Raw genomic sequence first — 19,524 nt, 5'->3', positions numbered from 1 at the left:
ATAAGTCTTACTGTTGGTAGAACCACAGAGAAGTTAAATGTTTTGTTTTGTTTGCTGTTGTTGTTGTTGAGTTTTTTCAGTCAAGCCCAATTTGCCGTGACAGCATTTGGGGTTTTCTTGGAAAAGCTGCTGTAATACTTTGCCATTTCCTTCTCCTGCTCATTTTACAGATGAGGAAACTGAGGCAGAGATTAAATGACTTGCCCAGGGTCACACAGCTAGTAAGTATCTGAGGTTAGCTTTAAACTCAGGAAGATGAGTCTTCCCCACTCCAGGCCCAGAGCTCTGTGCACTATGGTGCTACTTTAGCAGCCCAAATGATTTGTACAGAATTACATAGTTAGAGGTAGGTTTTGAACTAGGTTCTTCCTGACTCCAGACCCAATTTTCTATCCACTAAAACAAAGCAAGGGAAGTGTGGTATAATGTGCCAACCACTGGATTTGTGATCAGAAGACCTGGGTTCAAAACCCAGCTCTGCCCCTCAGCACCTGTGCAACATTTTGTATGTCACTTCTCCTCCCCCAAGCCTAAACTTCTTCATCTATAAAGTGAGGGGATGACATGACTGCTGAAGCCTCTTTGAGCCTATATGACATGTAGCTTGTTTGTTTTGCTTTGTTTAGGCTGAGAGAGATTAGGACTTGCCTAAAATCACACAGCTAGTAAATGTCAGAGATAGGATTCAAACCCAAGATCTTCTTGATACCCATTGTAGCATTCTACCCAAAATGCCACACTCCTTCTTGCAAAGTTCGCTAATACTTATTAATACTGTAAAATGTTGTCTAGTTAATATTTTCACCACCTTCCCCAAAACTTCTCTGGTGCTAGCCATCCCCTCAATCCACACCTCAGTCCTCTCCATCCCCTTACTCTACATTCCAAATGAGTAACATCTTACCCTATGTGTGTGTTTGTGAGTGTACCATTGTGTGCACTACCCACATGTTGTGTGATGTATCCAGAACCAATGGGGGCTCCAAACCCCACCTGAATCCCAAGGTAACTGACTGACTGAGGGCTCTCCTAGGAAAATTGTGTCCAGCCCATATCGTCCAACTCACTTTTCTGTGTCTCCCTTTTCTGAGTTAAGTACATCACTTTGGGAGGTAACAAAAGGGATAAAGAACCTGTCCCTAGGAGCCAGGTTCCTAAAGAGATCTAACTACTTAGATAATCATCCTCCCCTAAGGGAATAGTGGAAATCCCATAAATGAGCCAGGAAAGAAAAGGAAAACTGGAGACCCCAGTTCTCTCCATAAAACACTGAACTGAAGTCACACTGTTGGATACATCATTTGAGCCAAAACACCCAGAAAAAAAAAAAAGTCATCCTATGCAAGGGACACTGCAATGTGAGTTTATGAGCTGGATATTATGACCAAGCCATTGATTTCTTTGTGTCAGCACTGTTCCCTGAAGAGTCAAACAGAGCTGTCCTTACCCATAGACAAAATAAATGATTGGCCTGCTTGGTGGGATTTGAAAGGCACGAGAAAGTCATCTTTACCAAAGCAGCACAGAATAATCGATAGAGTTCTGGACTCACAATTAGGAAGATCCAGGTTCTAATCCCACCTCAGACACTTACTGGATGTATGACCATGGAGAAATAATTTCAATGCACCTCAATTTCTCATATGCAAAATGGGGATAATAATAGGAGTTCTTGTGAAGATCAAGTTAGAATTATATAAAGTGCTTGGTGAACCTAATCGACCTATTATGTTAGCTAGTACCTTTATTGTTTATTAAAAACTGACCTAGTGTTTGTTAAATACCTGCTAGGTGTCTAGCACTAATACTCCACTAAATTCCTACCTGGGTACTTTGTTATGGAAGAGAGAGAGCTCGGGTTTTATAAAAGCTATGCCAATGGGCAAGCACTGGGCATGAAGGAGTCAGGAAGGTCTGAATTTGAATTCTTCTTCTTCTCTCTCTTTCTCTCTCTCTCTCTCTCCTTTCTCTCTCCTCTCTCTCCTGTCAGTCTCTTTCACTCTCCCTCTCTCTTTCACACACACATACACAAACATGAAAGAGAGATATATTTGGAAATAAAAACAAAAGATATCAACAAAAAAAAATCAGGTACTGACCTGCAGTGGTACAGGAAAGGAGTCTTCTCACTAAGAAGTTCCCCAAACCAATGACCTCCCAAGGCCAGACCCTGTTCCTAGCCTTTTGAACATCCCAGCCTCATAAGGAGGTTCATGAACCTCTCCAGCTGCCAAAACCTTTGGTTCTACTCCATCACTGCCAACTGCCATGTCTTCTACTGGCCTCTTTCTTTCTGCTTTTATGTACTCTCTCTGTTCCAGGAAGGGTGTTAAGGGCTTTGCACCTATTATCTCATTCAATCAAATATCAGAATTGCCATTTCTTTCATCTCTTCATCTGCCTCATCCTTCCAAAACCTATTATTTATCTTCTCACTACATGCTCTGAGAGGTCTCAATTTCTTCTCTTCAAAGACTTTCCATCAGACCTGTGCTGTGAAAAGTCAGGGTGCTCTCACCTCCATGACTTTGGAGATCTGACCTTTATCAGACAATGAACATAGAATGTGGAGAATGAAGACATACACACTCATCTTTCCTAGGATGAAAGCTCTTCTTCCAAGGTCAAATCATCACCCTTGTTTCTTTGTTTATAAATAGGCCAATGCTCCATATTGAGTGGATGGATGCAACTGGACTGGGAGGGATCCCTCTAGCCCATATCTGTTGGAGCTTAGCTGAAGTAGAAACATTGGAGCTACATAGATATCAAGAGGTAATCACACTGGACATTTCTGTCATTGGCACCATATTTACATGCAAGACAGAAAACCAATATGATATTGTCAGTTAAATTTCATCAAGTCTGAAATGTCCATTTCCATTTGACATGGTAAGAAAGACAAACAAATGAGCTTTGCTTATCACAATTAATGTAAATGTGTCCTACTAAGAAAATACTGATAAAATACTCTTTTAATGGATACCTTGAGTTACATGATGAATACATTTTATGATCATTGTGCTTTTAAGAGTCAAAATTTACATAGCCATTTAAGGTTTGCAAAGTGCTCTACATACACTAGCATCTGGTCCTCACAAACACCCTAGTTATTGTATTGTTTTTCTCCTTTTTTTGTCCCCCACCATATAAAATGTAAGTTCCTTAAGAACAGGGATGTCTTCCTGTTTTGGCTCTGGATCTCCAGGGCCTAGCACAATGTTTCCACATAGTAGTCTCATGTTTGTGGAACTGGATTGAATTAGGAAATTCCCATTATCACAGTGAAACTTCATCAACAAAGCACTTAACCTACTTTGAGATCCAACATATAGCCTTTGTTAGTCTACCTGCCCTTGACCTAAGGAGAGATTTCAAAAGAAAACAGAACACACAGCAGGGAGCTGAGCCCAGAAAAGTGAGGAGGAAGTCTGAGTCCTTGAGGGTTACTTCAGTATTCTAAGTATCTAGCCCAGTTGGATGAGTTCTTCCTCGTTTTGACAGCAGTTGTATAATAAATGACAAGGTATGTCAGATAGTGCATTTATCTTCACAAGGAAGAAGGGCATCCCCAAGCAAGAATTTCAGGTGTTGTCACTTCAGATAGGACAAGGCTATCATCGCATGACTTCCAAAGACATTGAAACCTCATGCAATGACAAGGCAATCATTGCATGAGGCACCAAGATAGCTAAACTGCAATTAGGTGGGGCTATAAATGGACAGACTGGTTCAAAATGAATAGGAGCTTAGTCCTTTGCCCTTGGTTTGGATCTTTTTTCCTAGATGACAAATAAAATGCAGTCTTTCTTAGGGACCCAAGGCCCTTCTCCTGGGTCATTCCCTTTGAAGTCAAACGCTGAAGATGTAGCCTCTTTTTCCTTGTAGGACTAGAACCTTATAGCAAACACAATTGAAATTCAAACACCTAGCCAAATGGCTGCCATGACTACCGTATCCCTTCAAATGGGTAAGCTATTATTATAAGAAGCTAAGACCCAGAGAAAAGAGAATAAGAAAAAAGAAAGAAACAGGATCTTTAGCAAGTGGGTGGGTTTATGAAGCAGTTAAGCCCTTGGAGAATTGAACTGAATTCCAACACATTCAAACCACCCAGACAATGCCGAAAAATGAGAAAAGTCAGCAAGATGTATGTTCTGTATTTGTGTATTTAATCCATTTATCTAAAAGGGTCATCTAAATATACAGCACAATAAAAAATGCGAAGAAACTTACATGCCAGAAAAAGACTGATTAGACAATACAGAATGGTATTAATCAATGAGCATCTTGAGGATCTATTACTACAGAAAATTAAATACCTACAAATTGAGGATGGGGAAATAATTGATTTCTTAATTCTGATGTCTTTCTGAACAGTCTTATGACGACAATGGGCAATGACAGAAAGTGAAATATTAGCAATCTGAAGCTAAGTTTTCCATTTCCCATCATTTTTTGACAATAAACTGTTACATTGATTGCTTTCTTGCTTCTCAGTTTAAATTTCCTTAGTCATTGGCAAGTAGATTTGGTTCCATCTCAATATGCTCCTGATATCATTATTCAATACCTCATGACACCTATAATTTCTACAGTAGTGAGCCCTCCACATCTTGCTAACCTGTTTTCATGAGCTGTTTTGCTCTGTTCTGATAAAAGTCACTGATCTTAGCCAGGCTGATTTTGAAGGACAATCAACAAGCTGCTGGCTGACAATTGTTCAATAAGCTTTTACTATATTCCAGGTACAGTGCTAAGAACTAGGGATAAAAGGGCAAGAACAGTCCCTGCCTTCAAGTAACTTATATTTTAATAGGGGAACTAACATGTAAAAAACAAAGCAAAACCATGAATAGAAGATAGATATTGAGCAAATGGAAGGTAAGCTCAGAGGTAAGACTCTAGCAGTTAAATCAACTGGGAAAAGTCTGAGGAAGATAAGGTTTGAGCTGCATCTTGAATGAAGCCAAGGAAGCCAATAAATAGAGGTGAGGCAGACATGATAGAGAGGTCACACTTGAAGCCTTTCCAGCTTAATCATACTTGTAAGAGCTCAATACTGAGCTAAATACTCAACTAGCATAAGTGTCTGGAGCACAGGATCTGGGAAGACTGATATGAACTGATGCAAAGAGAAGTGAGCAGTACCAGAAAAAAAAAATTATACTTTTTTTTTTTTTCTGCAGGGCAATGGGGGCGTTAAGTAACTTGCCCAGGGTCACACAGCTAGTAAGTGTCAAGTGTCTGAGGCCGGATTTGAACTCAGGTACTCCTGAATCCAGGGCCGGTGCTTTATCCACTGCACCACCTAGCCACCCCCAAAATTATACTCTTAATAACATCATGGATAAACAAACAAACAAAAACAAAAAATAAGCAACTTTGAAAACCTTCAGAACTCTCATCAAGGCAATCACCAAAGAGTCCAAAATATTACTGATCAAACCTCTAAATACTTTTTGCCATTTTTTTCTCCTCTATAAGATAAGATTGATGACATGGACCCTATCTTTTTTCCAGTGGTTTATTTGACAAGAAACACCTATGGAGAAGATAGCTATGAATGGACTTTCAAAGTTACAAAGCATTATAGAAAATTCAAAGCATTATCATAATACTCATGTATTAGTAAGAACTATGACTCAAGGGTAGTGGCTGGTGAGGAGACAGTGTGGTACAATGGCACTTGGATTCGAATCCCAGGTTTGCCAATAATTACCTCTGTGAAGAGCAAGTCACGTTACCTGCCTCAGTTTCCTTATCTGTAAAATGAGGCAGTTGAATTAGATGGCCTCTAAAGTCAATCAATCAATATTTATTAAGCTCCTACAATGGGTCAAATTACAAAGTATGAAATGATCCCTATTTAAAATGAGTATCTTTCAAATTTAAATCTGATTCTATGATGCATTTCCTAATTTCTAAAAATAGGAAAGCCACCTAACACAGGCATTCATGACCTGGGATTGGAGAAGTTTGTGAAGGGGATATAAGATTTTTGGGTATACAAATATATTTATTATCCACTTGAAATAATCCAACAGACGTAGTATTAGTAGAGAAAATGTGTTGACAGGAGAGAGAAAAAAGTGAGGAGATAAACGGTAGGGTTAGAAAGAAGGAGATTATAGTGCATTTGAAAATTTTAAAAGAGACAGTTGAAGGTGTAATGTCTACTGAGCAAAACCAAATGAATGATTTTTGGAGATGAAACCATTTTGTTATTGGGCAAGGGGGAAAAAAATCATTGACAATGACCCAGTAAAAGATAAGCTGATCTCTGCAAAATCCAGAAACTCTGAATCAATTTTCGATCAATAAAGTTACAAAATTTTCTATATGCCCTTGGAGAAACATATCTCCTTCCCACTAAATGTACTCCCAAGGCTTTAATTCCATTTATAATAACTTATTTCTGTGAATTTGAGTCCTCTCCTCTACCATATCCCAAGCCGAAAAGCAAGGTAACGAGTAAACCTGATATGTGGGTATTTCTTCCTAAAACCATGCTCAACTGGGTATGGTGGTTCACTGCCATAATCCCTGCCACTGGGGAGGCAGATGCTACTGCCTTGATCTCAGGAGATCAGAACTGTGGTAGGGATAAACCAAGTCTAGCATGAGTATGTTGAGATCCTGGGAATGAGGAGCCATCAGGTTGCCTAGGAAAGGGCAAACAAGTCCAGGTTAGAAACAAAACAGGTCAAAGCTTCCACACTAATGAGCAATGGAATCAGACCATGAGTGGCCCGTGTACTTAGAGGGTGAGTTGGGAGGCCTAGTCTCAAAAACAAAACAAAACAAAACAAATAAAATGGAATAAACAAGGACAACAACAACCAAAAAAGCCAAGAATAAAACCATTGGTTGACAAGAAACATAATTAAGAGTCTCACTTACTTCTTTGACTATTCTGACAAACATTTAACAACTTTATGATATTAATAGTTGTATTTTTTATGTCATGTGCCAAGTTTTCTTGATTAAAAAAAATTGAGGGCAGCTAGGTGGCACATTGGATAAAGCACTGGCCTTGGATTCAGGAGGACCTGAGTTCAAATCCAGCCTCAGATATTTGACACTTACTAGCTATGTGATCCTGGGCAAGTAACTTAACCCTCATTGTCCCTCAAAAAAAAAAATTGACCTACTTAATGTCTTCTGTACATGTGATGGTAAACTCTAGAATAGATTTCCTTTTATTTATTTATTTATTTGTTTGTTTGTTTGTTTGTTTGTTTGTTTGTTTGTCTATCTATCTGTTTGTTTATTTATTTGTTTGTTTGTTTGCGGGGCAATGGGGGTTAAGTGACTTGCCCAGGGTCACACAGCTAGTAAGTGTCAAGTGTCTGAGGCCGGATTTGAACTCACGTCCTCCTGAATCCAGGGTCGGTGCTTTATCCACTGCACCACCTAGCTGCCCTGATTTCCTTTTATTTATGAATGGGGGCACGGGGAAGAATGACTGCAAAAACCTAAAGGTATAGAGACCATAAAAGATTGGGGATATCTCTACTATGGCTTAGGGAATAAAACAAAAAATGAGCTAGTTTTCCTAACCTCCCATCCACTTCATTGCAGTATATATTAGTGATTTATCACTTACACAATCATACCTTTAGAGCAGGAAGGAATATTAGAGGTCATCGAATCCTTCCTTCTTCCTCCTTTTACAGATGAGACAAAACAAGGTCCAAAGTAAAGAAGTGACTTGTATTAGGCAAAAGGTCAGGATCCAAACTCGAAACCTTGATTCCATATCCATAGCTCTTTCTGCTATAACCCTTCATTTAGGTGAATTTACTCTTCACATAACAAGAAAAGGAAGCTAACAGTATGGGGATACTCAGTCTGAGGGACCTTGTATCCTTGGATTGTGCTTATTTATTAAAAATCTAGGGACTCTGTATTCAGAGGACAAGACTTTTCAATCCATCAACCCTATGGTTTGGCCAAGAACTTTAGGATTTATAAGCCACATGGACCAAGGAATCCAAACCAAGGGGCATGTAGCAAGAAGATGCTCTAGGTTCCCAACAGGCACCCATTGGTTTTCCTGCATGTGTAGCTGCTTCTGGACCCAAACCTGAAATAGAGTTGTTTCGGGAATTTTTCATAATTGATGAAAGAAATCTAAAATGAAATGGTACCCGATTTTCCTCTCAGCAGGGATACAGTTTCGACTTTGCAAGTTTTCTACTCATTACATAGAAATGAAACCCGAATACTGATGGCCTTATGCATGCATGGGCAAAATATATTTTCCACTGTTTCTAAAAGGCTGAAATCATTTTTACCCAATTCCTAAATCAAAGGCTTTGGTAAGCTTAAAATCAAGCAGTTTAGCTTAGAGTCAAGTCCAATAAATCAGGAAGGACTCAATGGAAAGCATTTCAGAATGTAACCTTGGCAACGCCCAAAATGCTGCAACTGAATTTCTGCTCCTTTGCCTCATTCCTAGTTTCTTAAATTGGAATCTATGGAGAGGAAAAATTAAACAGAAAAGAAGCAAGATTCTGCAACTGCTTAATCCCATAAAACTCTGGTCATCTTAAGGAAACCCTGGACTCTCCCTGAGCCTCAGTTTCTTAATCTGTAAAGTAGAGCTCATCATCATTATTGTCAGCAGTCAATCACCATTTATTAAGCCCTTATTATGTGTCAGGCACTGTGCTATGCAGTGGGGATTCAAAGAGAAGCCAAGGACAGTCCCCTCTTGACTCAAGTCTCATCTTTCTCATACATGTGGAGTCATTCTCAGCAAATCACTCAACCTTTTAGTGCTCTAGTTTTCTTTAAGACTATAAAGAGTCTTTAAGTCTATAAAGAAAGACTGCTAATCTGCACAGGTAGAGGGTGTTTTCTCACCAGGGAGGCCTCTATACTGATAAAGTCCCAAGTATAGAAGAACAAACAAACAAAGGAAAATGTGTTGCTATGACTCGGTTTGATACTTTAGCTTGGAGGATGTTTTGTGGATAAGGCACCAGCCTTGGATTCAGGAGGACCTGAGTTCAAACCCAGCCTCAGACACTTACTAGCTGTGTGACCCTGGGCAAGTCACTTAACCCCCATTGCCCTGAAAAAAAAAAAAAGAAAAAAAATTTAATTAGAATCCTGGCTCTCCTTATAGCTTCGTGACCTCCAGCAATCTGGAGCAATCTGCCTGGGCCTCAATTTCCTCATCTAGAAAGTCAGGGGATTAAATAAATGACCCCTGAGATCCTTCCAACTCTAAGACATCCAGGCTCTCCTTTAAAGAATGTATTATTTTCAAGGAAGCACAAAAGACAAGCCCCTTGAATAGAAAGCAGATGCCCCACTTCTACCATTCCCTACTTGGCTGCATGGCCTCACTTGCATCCTAGCTTCTTCAGCTATGGGAAGAGAACACCAGCCTTGACAGATGCTAAAGTTGCTATGAGAGGTCATGGATTTGAAAGCATATCAAGGAGTAGACAAAACAAACTATAAAAAATGTCATACACACTTGAAATCCTAATGAAACCACTCTGCTTAAAGATAAGGGCCATCAGAGGCCCCAAAACTTTCAACAATTGATTATACCCTCAAATCAACTTCTCTTTTGATCCAAGTCATTTTTGCCATTCCTGGGAATAAGTCTAAAACTCACATTCAATATTCTCAGAGAGTTAACAATGTGGTTTAGTGACAGGTGGAAAGAACTTGGAATTCATAGGATCAGAAGTCTAGCAGATTAAGAAACTGAGGCACAAACTGTCAAATGACTTGCTCCTGATCACCTAGCTAGGAGCTAATGGAGTCAGGATTTGAACATGGATATTTCTGATTCTCAGTGTCTAATCCACCATTATTTTTCACCTCATTGGATTTGAGATAATTTCTTGCTCTTAGCTATTTAACAGATTGTTGGTAAAGTCACTCCACCACTCAGTTTCTTCATGTTAAAAGAGAGGTGATCTCTAACTTCTGATTATTTGGGGGCTTCTCTAAGATCCATGAAGCTCATGGATGATAGACCAACTCTGACTTAGACAGAATTTGTCCTCCAGCTTCTCTCACCTCCCTACTGGTCATCCTTGCCAAGGATCACTTATACTTGGGGACTCCCATGTGCTTAACTCATAAATCCAGGTTTCTCCCAGTAGTTAATCTTTGGCATATTCTTGACTATGACTTCAGAGATGGGGAATCAATCAGATGTCTAAGTGAGAAGCCCTCCCTAGATAATCCACTGGTCTACTGTCATTGATGGAGAGGTCGGGCAAAAACAAAACCCTGGCATCTTCACCCATTTAACCACTGGTTGGCTTTATGAGCATGGTATGTGAAGTTGGGAGGGCAGCCTCAAATATGACCATTGTGGAAAGCAGCACCTCCCCGACCCTAGCCTTTTCCTGTCTGAAGACCTAAGTTCCAGTAAACTCCCTAGTGACAATTTTGACTGCCCTTGCCCACCCTTAGATCACTCATGGTAGTACCCATGACTTCCTTAGTGTAAGCTAAAAATAAGACCATTCAAGTCTTCTTGCTTTTAGCAGTCACTGGCCACTCAGACTCATTTGTGAAAATTTGCTGAAGTTCCAAGATGAGTATAATGGAGTAGGGTACCCACCCACCTGTAAAATTTGATAATTTGGGGATTCTCACTGTACAGACAAATGGCTTTTTTCCCCCCAATTACTTGTCTATGAGCTACGAGGTAAGTCTGATTAACTACCCAAAGACTAGGAAGCTTAACTCTCACTTAACCTATCCAACTATATTTGAAATTTGAACAAAAGCACATTACTCACTTGATGGCTCAATGCAATTTCTGAACAAGGTCCTTTTTCTCAGGGTAACCCAAAGGAAAAAGCATTTACTTCTTTATAATTATCCTTAAAAGAACTCCTCCTAAATAAGATCCTCTGGGTTCATTTATTATTCCCTAGTACCATCTGTGAATGCCACTTGGATTTTCTTGGAAATATCCTCCTAATAAGCAAACTACAGTCAACTTATAATTCACCTTCTAACTTTGGCATGTGAATAGCAATGTTTTGAAGGCAAAATCCCACACCTCAATTAGCAGATTTAGAAAAAGTTGGAGGATTATAAGTAAATGATAGAACAATGGATTAGGAAATGGGAGGGATCTTAGAAGTCATGGAGTCCAACCCTTCATTTTATAGATAAGAAAGAAAGCAGGATTAAAACTCTAGTTTTTCTGACTTCCAAGTCCAGTGTCCTATCTACTATGCAAATCGTTCCTATAGATGCATTTGCATTCTTTCATCTTTATTGAGAATGAAATTGATTGAATTCCTTTTTAGATGCATATAGAATAGCTAGCTTTACCAAGCACTTTACAAAGTTGTCTCATTGAATCTTTAAGGTAAATTGTATTATTATACTCATTGACAGATTAGGAAATTGAGGCTGAAAATAGGTTAAGTGACTTGCCTGGGGTTCACTTAGCTAGTATATGTCTGAGGCAGGGATTCAAATTCAGGTCTTCCTGTATTCATCGCTTCATCTACTGGGTCACTTAGCCATCAGCAGTGTACTACACAGGATATGAGTCACGTAATGGATAGGACCAAATGCTAGGGGGTATGTTGAATGATTAAGAGTTATAACTCCAATTTTGCTTCTCTGTCTTAAGTTCACGTCCCACACTCTTTGTATACCTCATGTTGCCTCTATTTTGACTATACCTGCAGTCTAAATAAGTCCTGTCAATTCCACTTTCCAGATGCAAGCCATATTCTCAAGTATCCAATCCTTCACTTTAAACCACTTGTTCTAGTCCTTCACGGTTTACATAATGCCCCTTCTTCCTCTTGGGGACAACAACCACTTCTCCAAATACTAATTCAGCAAGACCAGCTCTTGATCCTTCTTCAGGTATCACCTCTCCCATATGGGCACAACAGTGAAAAGTACTGATAAATATCTAAAACATCAATTTCACTTGCTTATCCTTCAACCTTGCCCAGTAAGGTCGAAGGCATCATCAAGTACTTACAAGGCACAGCATGGCGATAAAGGTTATCTCTTATGACCTGCTGCAGCTCATGATCAGGTGATCCTTTCTGAAAACGTTGATTGAGATAGTGTCTCAGATCCTTGTTCAGTCGACTTCCTGTAGGGGAAAGAAACACAGACATGAAAATAATTCGAAAAATGGGATTCCATTTCAATCCCAGATCACTGAACAGAAAGAGTCCAGCCACCATTCATTATGACCTGAAATCAGACATCATCATCTTCTTTAGGAAGGAAGCCAAGAACCAGGCCAGTATAGCATAAGGCCAACCAGTTTGATCTCAATAACAACCATGATTTTGCATGAAATTAAAGGGTTAGCAAAACCCAAGAATTCAAGTGCGCCTATGAAACACAAAAGAATTGGGTGTCCACAGGAAATGTCACTTAAATAAGTCACCTAAAAAAGAATAATTCTTCTCTATCCATCACGAACATCTTGCCAATGCTTTCTCCCTCCCTAACCTACATTCTGAAAAGCACCCTCCAGACTAATTCCAGAGACCATACTCCCTCCAATTCAATTCCATTTCAAGCTAATAAATACTTTATTATGATATGACAGGTATGGAGTAGATAGGTTGAACAGTGTATAAAGTACAGGGCCTGAAGTCAGGATTACCCTGGTTCAAATCTGGCCTCAGGACACTTACTGGCTGTGAGACCTAGGCAAGTCACTTAACCCTGTTTATCTCAGTTTTCCTCATCTGTCAAATGAACTGGAGAAGGAAATGGCCAACCCATCCCAGTATCTTTACCAAAAAAAACACACCCAAATGCAGTCACAAAGAGTGGGAAATGACTGAAAACTGTGATGGGCACTATGCTAGTGTTGGTGATAGGAACTAAGAGTAATAGACAATTCCTTGCCTTCAGGGATTTTAGGATTTAATGGGGCAACGACAACACACAACAGGAAGTGTAAAAGGGGGGTGGGATAGGGACTCTGTGTTTTGTGGAATGGAAAGCAAGGAGAACTGCTGGTCGGAAAGTTAGCAGGAAAGTTTCTGAGCCCTTTATAGAGGAAGGCTTGGGGATAAGCTCCACCCCTCAGCCCCTCCTAGGGTAAATTAATCTACTTAGTTTTGGAACTCAGCCCTGTGGTTGTCAACTCAACTAACCCATTATATCTACCCCCCCAGAGGGCCTGCCACCTGCTTGGCACAGAATGCTCATCCAACTTTTGTTTGTACCTGTTGTCGTATCTAATTCAGATTGGATCTGTGATTTCACTGGTATAGGGAAACTCCCATGTGAGGAAACTTCACCTACCAGTGCAGGACCCACACCCTTTCTTCAACTTTTTGGTCTTAAGAGTAATTCCCTGGAACACTGAGAGGTTGACTCACCCAGTAAATCTGTCACAGACCAGGCGGAAGCAGGGTCTTCCTGCTTTGAGGTCAGCTATGCCATGCCGCTTCTTCAATATATCAAAAGAATGGGAAGATAATCATATTTACTGAGCATATAGAGTTAGAGTTGTCTTTTTTCTGCTCCAAGCCAGGCTGTCTCTTCTCAAACCCCCACCTCGCGTCTTTTCTCCCCTTGTAACTAGGCTCTTCCCCTGGACTTCTTAGCTCCGATAGGTCAGCTTTCATCATATTTTGCTGGAACTCTAAGCCACTTTTTAGATTATTTCATGCCAAAACTGCCTCTAATTGGTTCCATCAATTCCCCCTGGCCCCCCACCATTTTCCTCTCATGAGCCCTTTTCACCTGAGAAGGTTTACATGACCTTGGGTATACAGGTCTATAAAATAGGTATCTGTAACCTTTTACTATTGCCAAATTTGTTCATGACCCACACATTCAGTTACATGACCCATGTGGGGTTGTGTTCCAAGTTAAGAATCTAAGCTTCCTATGTAGTCTTACTTAGATATAAGCTTCTAGAGGGTAGGATACTCTTTCATCTTCTATATTTGTATTCTTAGTACTAGCACATTGTCTGGCACATGGTAAAAATTGTTTTGTCTAATTGTGTACCCACCTAAATATCTTCCTCCTTCATACAATACTATCAGTGCTTATGGAAACAATTACTGATGCTCTTCCTAATGGCTCCACATATCATTATTGTGACTGTTGCAGACTGGAACCTCCTTTCCAGGCCAGGTCATTACTCCCCTGGCATATGTTGTCTTTCATGACCAGACTGCAAAATCCTTGAAGGTGAAGACTTTCTCACATGAGTATTATATCTGCAGCACTGTCCCATGCAGTACACTGCACATGTAGGAGCTTCACAAGTGTTTTTTTATTTCCCCATTCCCTCATTTCTGTTTACAAAGATCTTGTCATATCTATTGACTATTGTATTCATTGTTTCATTTATCCCTTACCAACAAACTTCTGAGTTAGGTGCCAAAAAATATCCTAATCCCTACTTTACTGACAAGGGTTTAAGTTGCAGCCAAGATCAGAGAGAGAGTTAGCAATCGAATTAGGTCTCACAGCCAGGTCTCCCTGTTCAATCCAGGTTTCCTTTCAACTCTGCTGGACTATTTAACAAATATATTACATTGTCAAAGTGAGTTAGTCAACAGTCAAAGAAGGGACTTTAGGAGTTCCTTCTCTGGAATTCATTTTGGAGATAGGGAAACTGAGGTACAAAGAAATTAACTTGCCCAACATCACACTCTCCATAAATAACATGAATACATATATTTACAAAATCACCATAGTCATGGCACATAGTAGGCACTATATTAATGAGAAGTTTGGATTAAATGGCCGCTGAGGTCCCTGGGAGCTCTAGATTGATGATCCTACTTATTTACATGGTGTTTTCTCTATTAGACTATGAGCTTTTTTTTTTTTTGCTTTCTTTTGTACCCCAAGTGCTCAGCATAGGACCCAGCACATAGTAAGTACTCATTAAGGGCTTATTGAATTGAATTGACTTGATCCCAAGGTATATCCTAAGGCATCTTCTGTGGGTCTCAGTTTCCTCATCTGGCTAAACTAGATAACTTCTGAGTTTGCTTCTCTTTCTAGATCTATGATCCTACAATATGCACCTCTCTGACCCTCAGCTGTCAAATAAGGATAAGAAAAGCTCTATTTCATAGGGGTTGTCCTGAAAAAGAAGGAGATTAATGTATACAAAGTACTTTTCAACCTTGAAATGACATACAAAGGCAGAGCCCCTCTCAAAATTGTCCAATCCATAGGGAAAATACCACCCCGTATTTACCAGAGTGCATGCTGTCTCTAATCTAGACATTTCACACTTTCCCTAGTGCCATACAGTACAGTCAGACATACAGAATGCCCTCAAAAAAATATCTGTTAATTTCAATCTTGTCGTGGTCTCTAAAGTGTATACAATCAGCCAGGTTAGATTTTCACAACCGGAAATCAAAGTAATCACTACAGATTCAGTTCCCCTCCACACTTCAAGGGATTCTGGGATTCGTGTAATACACAGGTTAAAATTAACCAGGCAATTTATAGAAGAAGGGTTATAGAAGTAATGAAAACCATTGAGCCAACCTCTGATCAAGTTTTCAAAGAAGATAAAGGATTGAGGAAACCTAGTCCAGAGCTGATGATTATAAACCCCCCCCAATGCTCCCTTTTCCACAGCCATATAAAAGGCCACAGTTAACGCTGCTGATGCTGCTAGCCCTGTTAACATTTACTCTATGCTCCATGACATTTGTGAGAAAAAAAAAATTCCAACCTTTGCATTTCCGCCGAGTATCCTCATTTTGGCATCTGATCTGAAATTAATTGCCAATTATTCAGGGGACACTTCTATAAATCTTCGCCTAATTGTCAAGAGCAGTGATCCAATAAGATATTAAATTGCAAGAGTGATGGCCTGTCACAAAAACATATCTTCTTCTTCATTTTCTTCGAAATCTAAGATTTCTGTTTTAATGGCCAGGGAAACATACAGCAGGAACTTAGGAAATTGGAATGTTGTCCAGAAAGGCTTCAGCCTTTCCTTCAAGGCAATTTTGCACTTGGAAATGAAGGAGAGAATTCAGGAAACATGGTACAAAGGAAGGATTTAGAGTTAGGAAGCTCAGAGTAGCTTGCCCAGGTTAGTAACAAGAGAGATGGGCTTTGACCCAAGTGCTCAGCCCCATCCTAGGTATGAAACATTGAACTGTGACATCACAGAACACCATCATGGAAAATGTGCCACATGCATCTGTCCATACTTGAAAACTGACCCAGGTCTGAAATACACAAATGGAGAAACAACCAAAGTCATGTCAAGGAAGTGATTGTGGAGTAGGCTTAAAACATGGGTTAGGCCTGTGAAGGGATATGATTTCCTTGTCATGAATTCAGATATTTTGAAGGGTTTTGAAGTTTGCTTTGCCTATATCATCTCATTTGAACTTAATGACCATCCTGTTATTTTTCCTATTTTATGGAAGAGCAAACAGATTCAGAGGTTAAGTTATTGCCTATGGTCAAAAATCAAGGTTCAGAGGTGTTATTTGAATCTAATATGGTGTTGTTGTTTGTCCTTTATTCTCAAAGAGGACCATGACATCATGGAGGTGAGGTCACCAACCTTACTCTCTCCTCCAAAGCCATCTGGGTCTAGTAGCAAGATATATATCAGGACAACTGGAGATGGCCCTGGATGTTTAAGGCAATTGGGGTTAAGTGACTTGCTCAGGGTCACACAGCTAGTAAATATCTGAGGTGAGATTTTTAACTTAGGTCCTCTTGACCCCAGGACCAGTGCTGTATCCACTGCACCACCTAGCTGTCCCATCTAGTGTGTAATATCAATGATAACTATACCCACTGGTGGAAGCCAATATACTGATTGTATCAGAAGTAATTCTGGATTCTCTTTCGCTCTCTAGAAAGTAAACTTTTTGGGGCAGCTAGGTGGCACAGTGGATAGAGCATCGACCCTGGAGTCAGGAGTACCTGAGTTCAAATCCGGCCTCAGACACTTAACACTTACTAGCTGTGTGACCCTGGGCAGGTCACTTAACCCCAATTGCCTCACTAAAAAACAAAACAAAACAAAACAAAACAAACAAAAAAAAAACAGAAAGAAAGTAAATTTTTTATCACTTGAGCTAATCTAATTCTGAACCAAGAGCCAAAATATAACCAATTTCTTACAGTTAGTCTCCAAGCTTGGCCACACTTGTGACTTTCATGGCACACTTGCATAACTTGACTGCCACACCTGAAGGTCCAGAGAGGGAAATCCCATTACCACTTGGGTTTCACATTCTATCCTTTTCAGCTTGTCACCTACAAGCGACCATTTCTCTAATGATCTGTAAAGACATCACATGTTAAGGTGATTTTTGCTTCAGCACACACTTTCTCCCTAGAACATTTGTAGCCTTAGAAAATGCTAAATATATTAAGGCTAAAGAAATGGGCTTATCCAATAGTAGCAATATTAAAGCAGGGAGATTTGTGTCATGTCAGCAGCTCAGATTTATAAGGAACGTGAGCTGAATCGGGCTTCAGGTTGATGCTGAGAACAGTAAATCAGTATACAAATTAACTAGTTATATATTCACTCAGAAACTGGTGGGAACTTAATGTATTTAAATCTACCTTGTCTGAAATTTCTTAATAAAAACAACCAGCTTCCACAGCGTGATACTTGGCACTATGGGAGAATTCCAATTCTACTCAGTTCTCGAGAAGCCAAAGGGGAAGCATTTGTATTAGTCTCTTGGAGCTCACACTAATGAGCTTAGGGTAGTGACACTGAATCACTCACCAAAAAGAATTAGTTTCTGGTCTGCTTATATATTTGGTTTTTAAATGTATTTGGTTCTTGTCTTGCCATTGATAGAAGATGATATGCTAGTAGCATGGAGGATGGTAATAATTAAATCTGAACAAACACTGGTGGAAACTGATCCATTACTGTTTTTTTCAAGCCTAGCCATGATTACTTGCTTGACATATCTCTGACTCTCTCTCCACTGGTGTATTTCTGAGCTGTGCCAATTTCCATGTATGGACAGAGCCATGCAGCACATGTTCCATGATGATGCTCAATATTTTACAGAAGCATACCTGGGATGGGTCTGAGCCCTTGGGCCAAATCAGTATGTTTTCCCCACTCCCCGACCCCTTATGCTGAGGGTCCCCACACAAGTCCTAGGATAGAGTTCATCATTACTACATGTATTCAAATAAGTTAGCAAAGTGGAAGCTTGGGCACTTCCTATATCATGGTTATTAGTGCAAGGGTGGCAACAAGCTCTGTGTCTGCTTTTTGAGAACTTACATTTTCCACTTGATTTGGCAACCAAGGGGGATGTGTTGAACTCCCCACAGGCCTCCCAAGCAGAAGAGCCTCCTCTGACCCTCACCCCTTATGCCCTCCCCTCAACTCCTCCTAGCTTCCTCTTGATATTAATGTATATTGCTCCTCTACGCACTTTGTATTTACCAAGAGCTGTGTGTATATCATTTCCTGTGACAGCATGTGGTCTTCTGGAGGACAAGTAATGTTTTATTGTTGTCTTTGGGACCCTATACCTAACATAGTAGCTGACATGAAGTATTGGTGCTTACTAGAAGCTTGTCATTGTCTTTCTGTCCACAAGGGCAAGGGGTCCAATTTCTGAGCCTCAGTTTCCTTATATGTAAAATGAAGATAATAATAGGTCTGCTACCTTCCTTTCAAAATTGTGAGAAAAAAGCTTTGCAATTCATCAAGCACTTTAAAAATGAATTATTTTTTAAGCAACCAATGTGTAGCAAATACTCAACTTAAATCCCAGCTTCTCTCCCTGTGGTATTATGATTAAAGCCATACACAGGTTGTTAAGATGTCAAAACTGAGGGATGGGGGAAGGAGGCAGCTTTACTCTATATTTAGATCAAAATGGTATGTAGAAATGGCACTAGACTCCTGGAAAGTAGCTAATAAGCCATGATCTCCAATGTAGCTTTCTTGTAGACATAGCCCTAGGATTTAAGCATTTTACTCTTGGGTTTCATGGCATTTACTCAGTTTAATAATAATCTGTTTTTATGCAAGTGCAATCTGCAACCCAACTGGCGTTCAACAACTTTGGACATTCCAAGTAATTAGCACAACTGTTTCTCACCCTCCTCCCCAATTTACTCTCTCAGGCTGGCATTGATCATCTAGGTAATAAACAGAATTCTAATGTACTCTAATAAACATCCATGCAGCAGGAGCATGGAGAAAAAATTTCATAGACTAAGAACATTGGGAAAATCTCATAAAATAGCCTTATAGTCTAACATCAACCAGATTCTGCATAAGCACAAGAATATAGACTAGCAGCCATGTTCATTTAAAGGGTTTGAAATGGGAGAATCCATTTCTCATCAACAGAGAAATAAGGAGCCAGGAATATAGTCAGCAAGTCAACAAGCATTTTTTGTGCCAGAATAAGGAATAACAAATGGACAAGTCGAATGCTCAATTGGTACGCATGAAATGTTATAAGTCCTAGGAAAAGGCCTCTAAGCATAATAAGCATATCCTTTGTGGGAGGATATAATCAAAAATCACATAAGACA

The 19,524-nt window shown here is 39.8% G+C and overlaps 1 protein-coding gene across 13 annotated transcripts in view; it reads right to left on the bottom strand.

Annotated features, from left to right (window-relative positions):
• The window catches only part of MAGI1 (membrane associated guanylate kinase, WW and PDZ domain containing 1), a 720,361-nt gene that overhangs the window by 289,091 nt on the left and 411,746 nt on the right, over positions 1-19,524 (bottom strand). For all 13 annotated transcript variants that reach the window (XM_043993677.1, XM_043993669.1, XM_043993673.1 and 10 more), the window contains exon 2: positions 11,996-12,112. In XM_043993677.1, coding sequence (XP_043849612.1) covers positions 11,996-12,112 — 117 coding nt within the window. The remainder of the gene's footprint in view (positions 1-11,995; positions 12,113-19,524) is intronic.

Source organism: Dromiciops gliroides, chromosome 1, assembly GCF_019393635.1.
Source record: "Dromiciops gliroides isolate mDroGli1 chromosome 1, mDroGli1.pri, whole genome shotgun sequence".
Classification (NCBI taxonomy): Eukaryota; Metazoa; Chordata; class Mammalia; order Microbiotheria; family Microbiotheriidae; genus Dromiciops; species Dromiciops gliroides.
The sequence above is the reverse complement of the archived record's forward strand: the minus strand, read 5'-3'. Positions and strand labels throughout refer to the sequence as shown.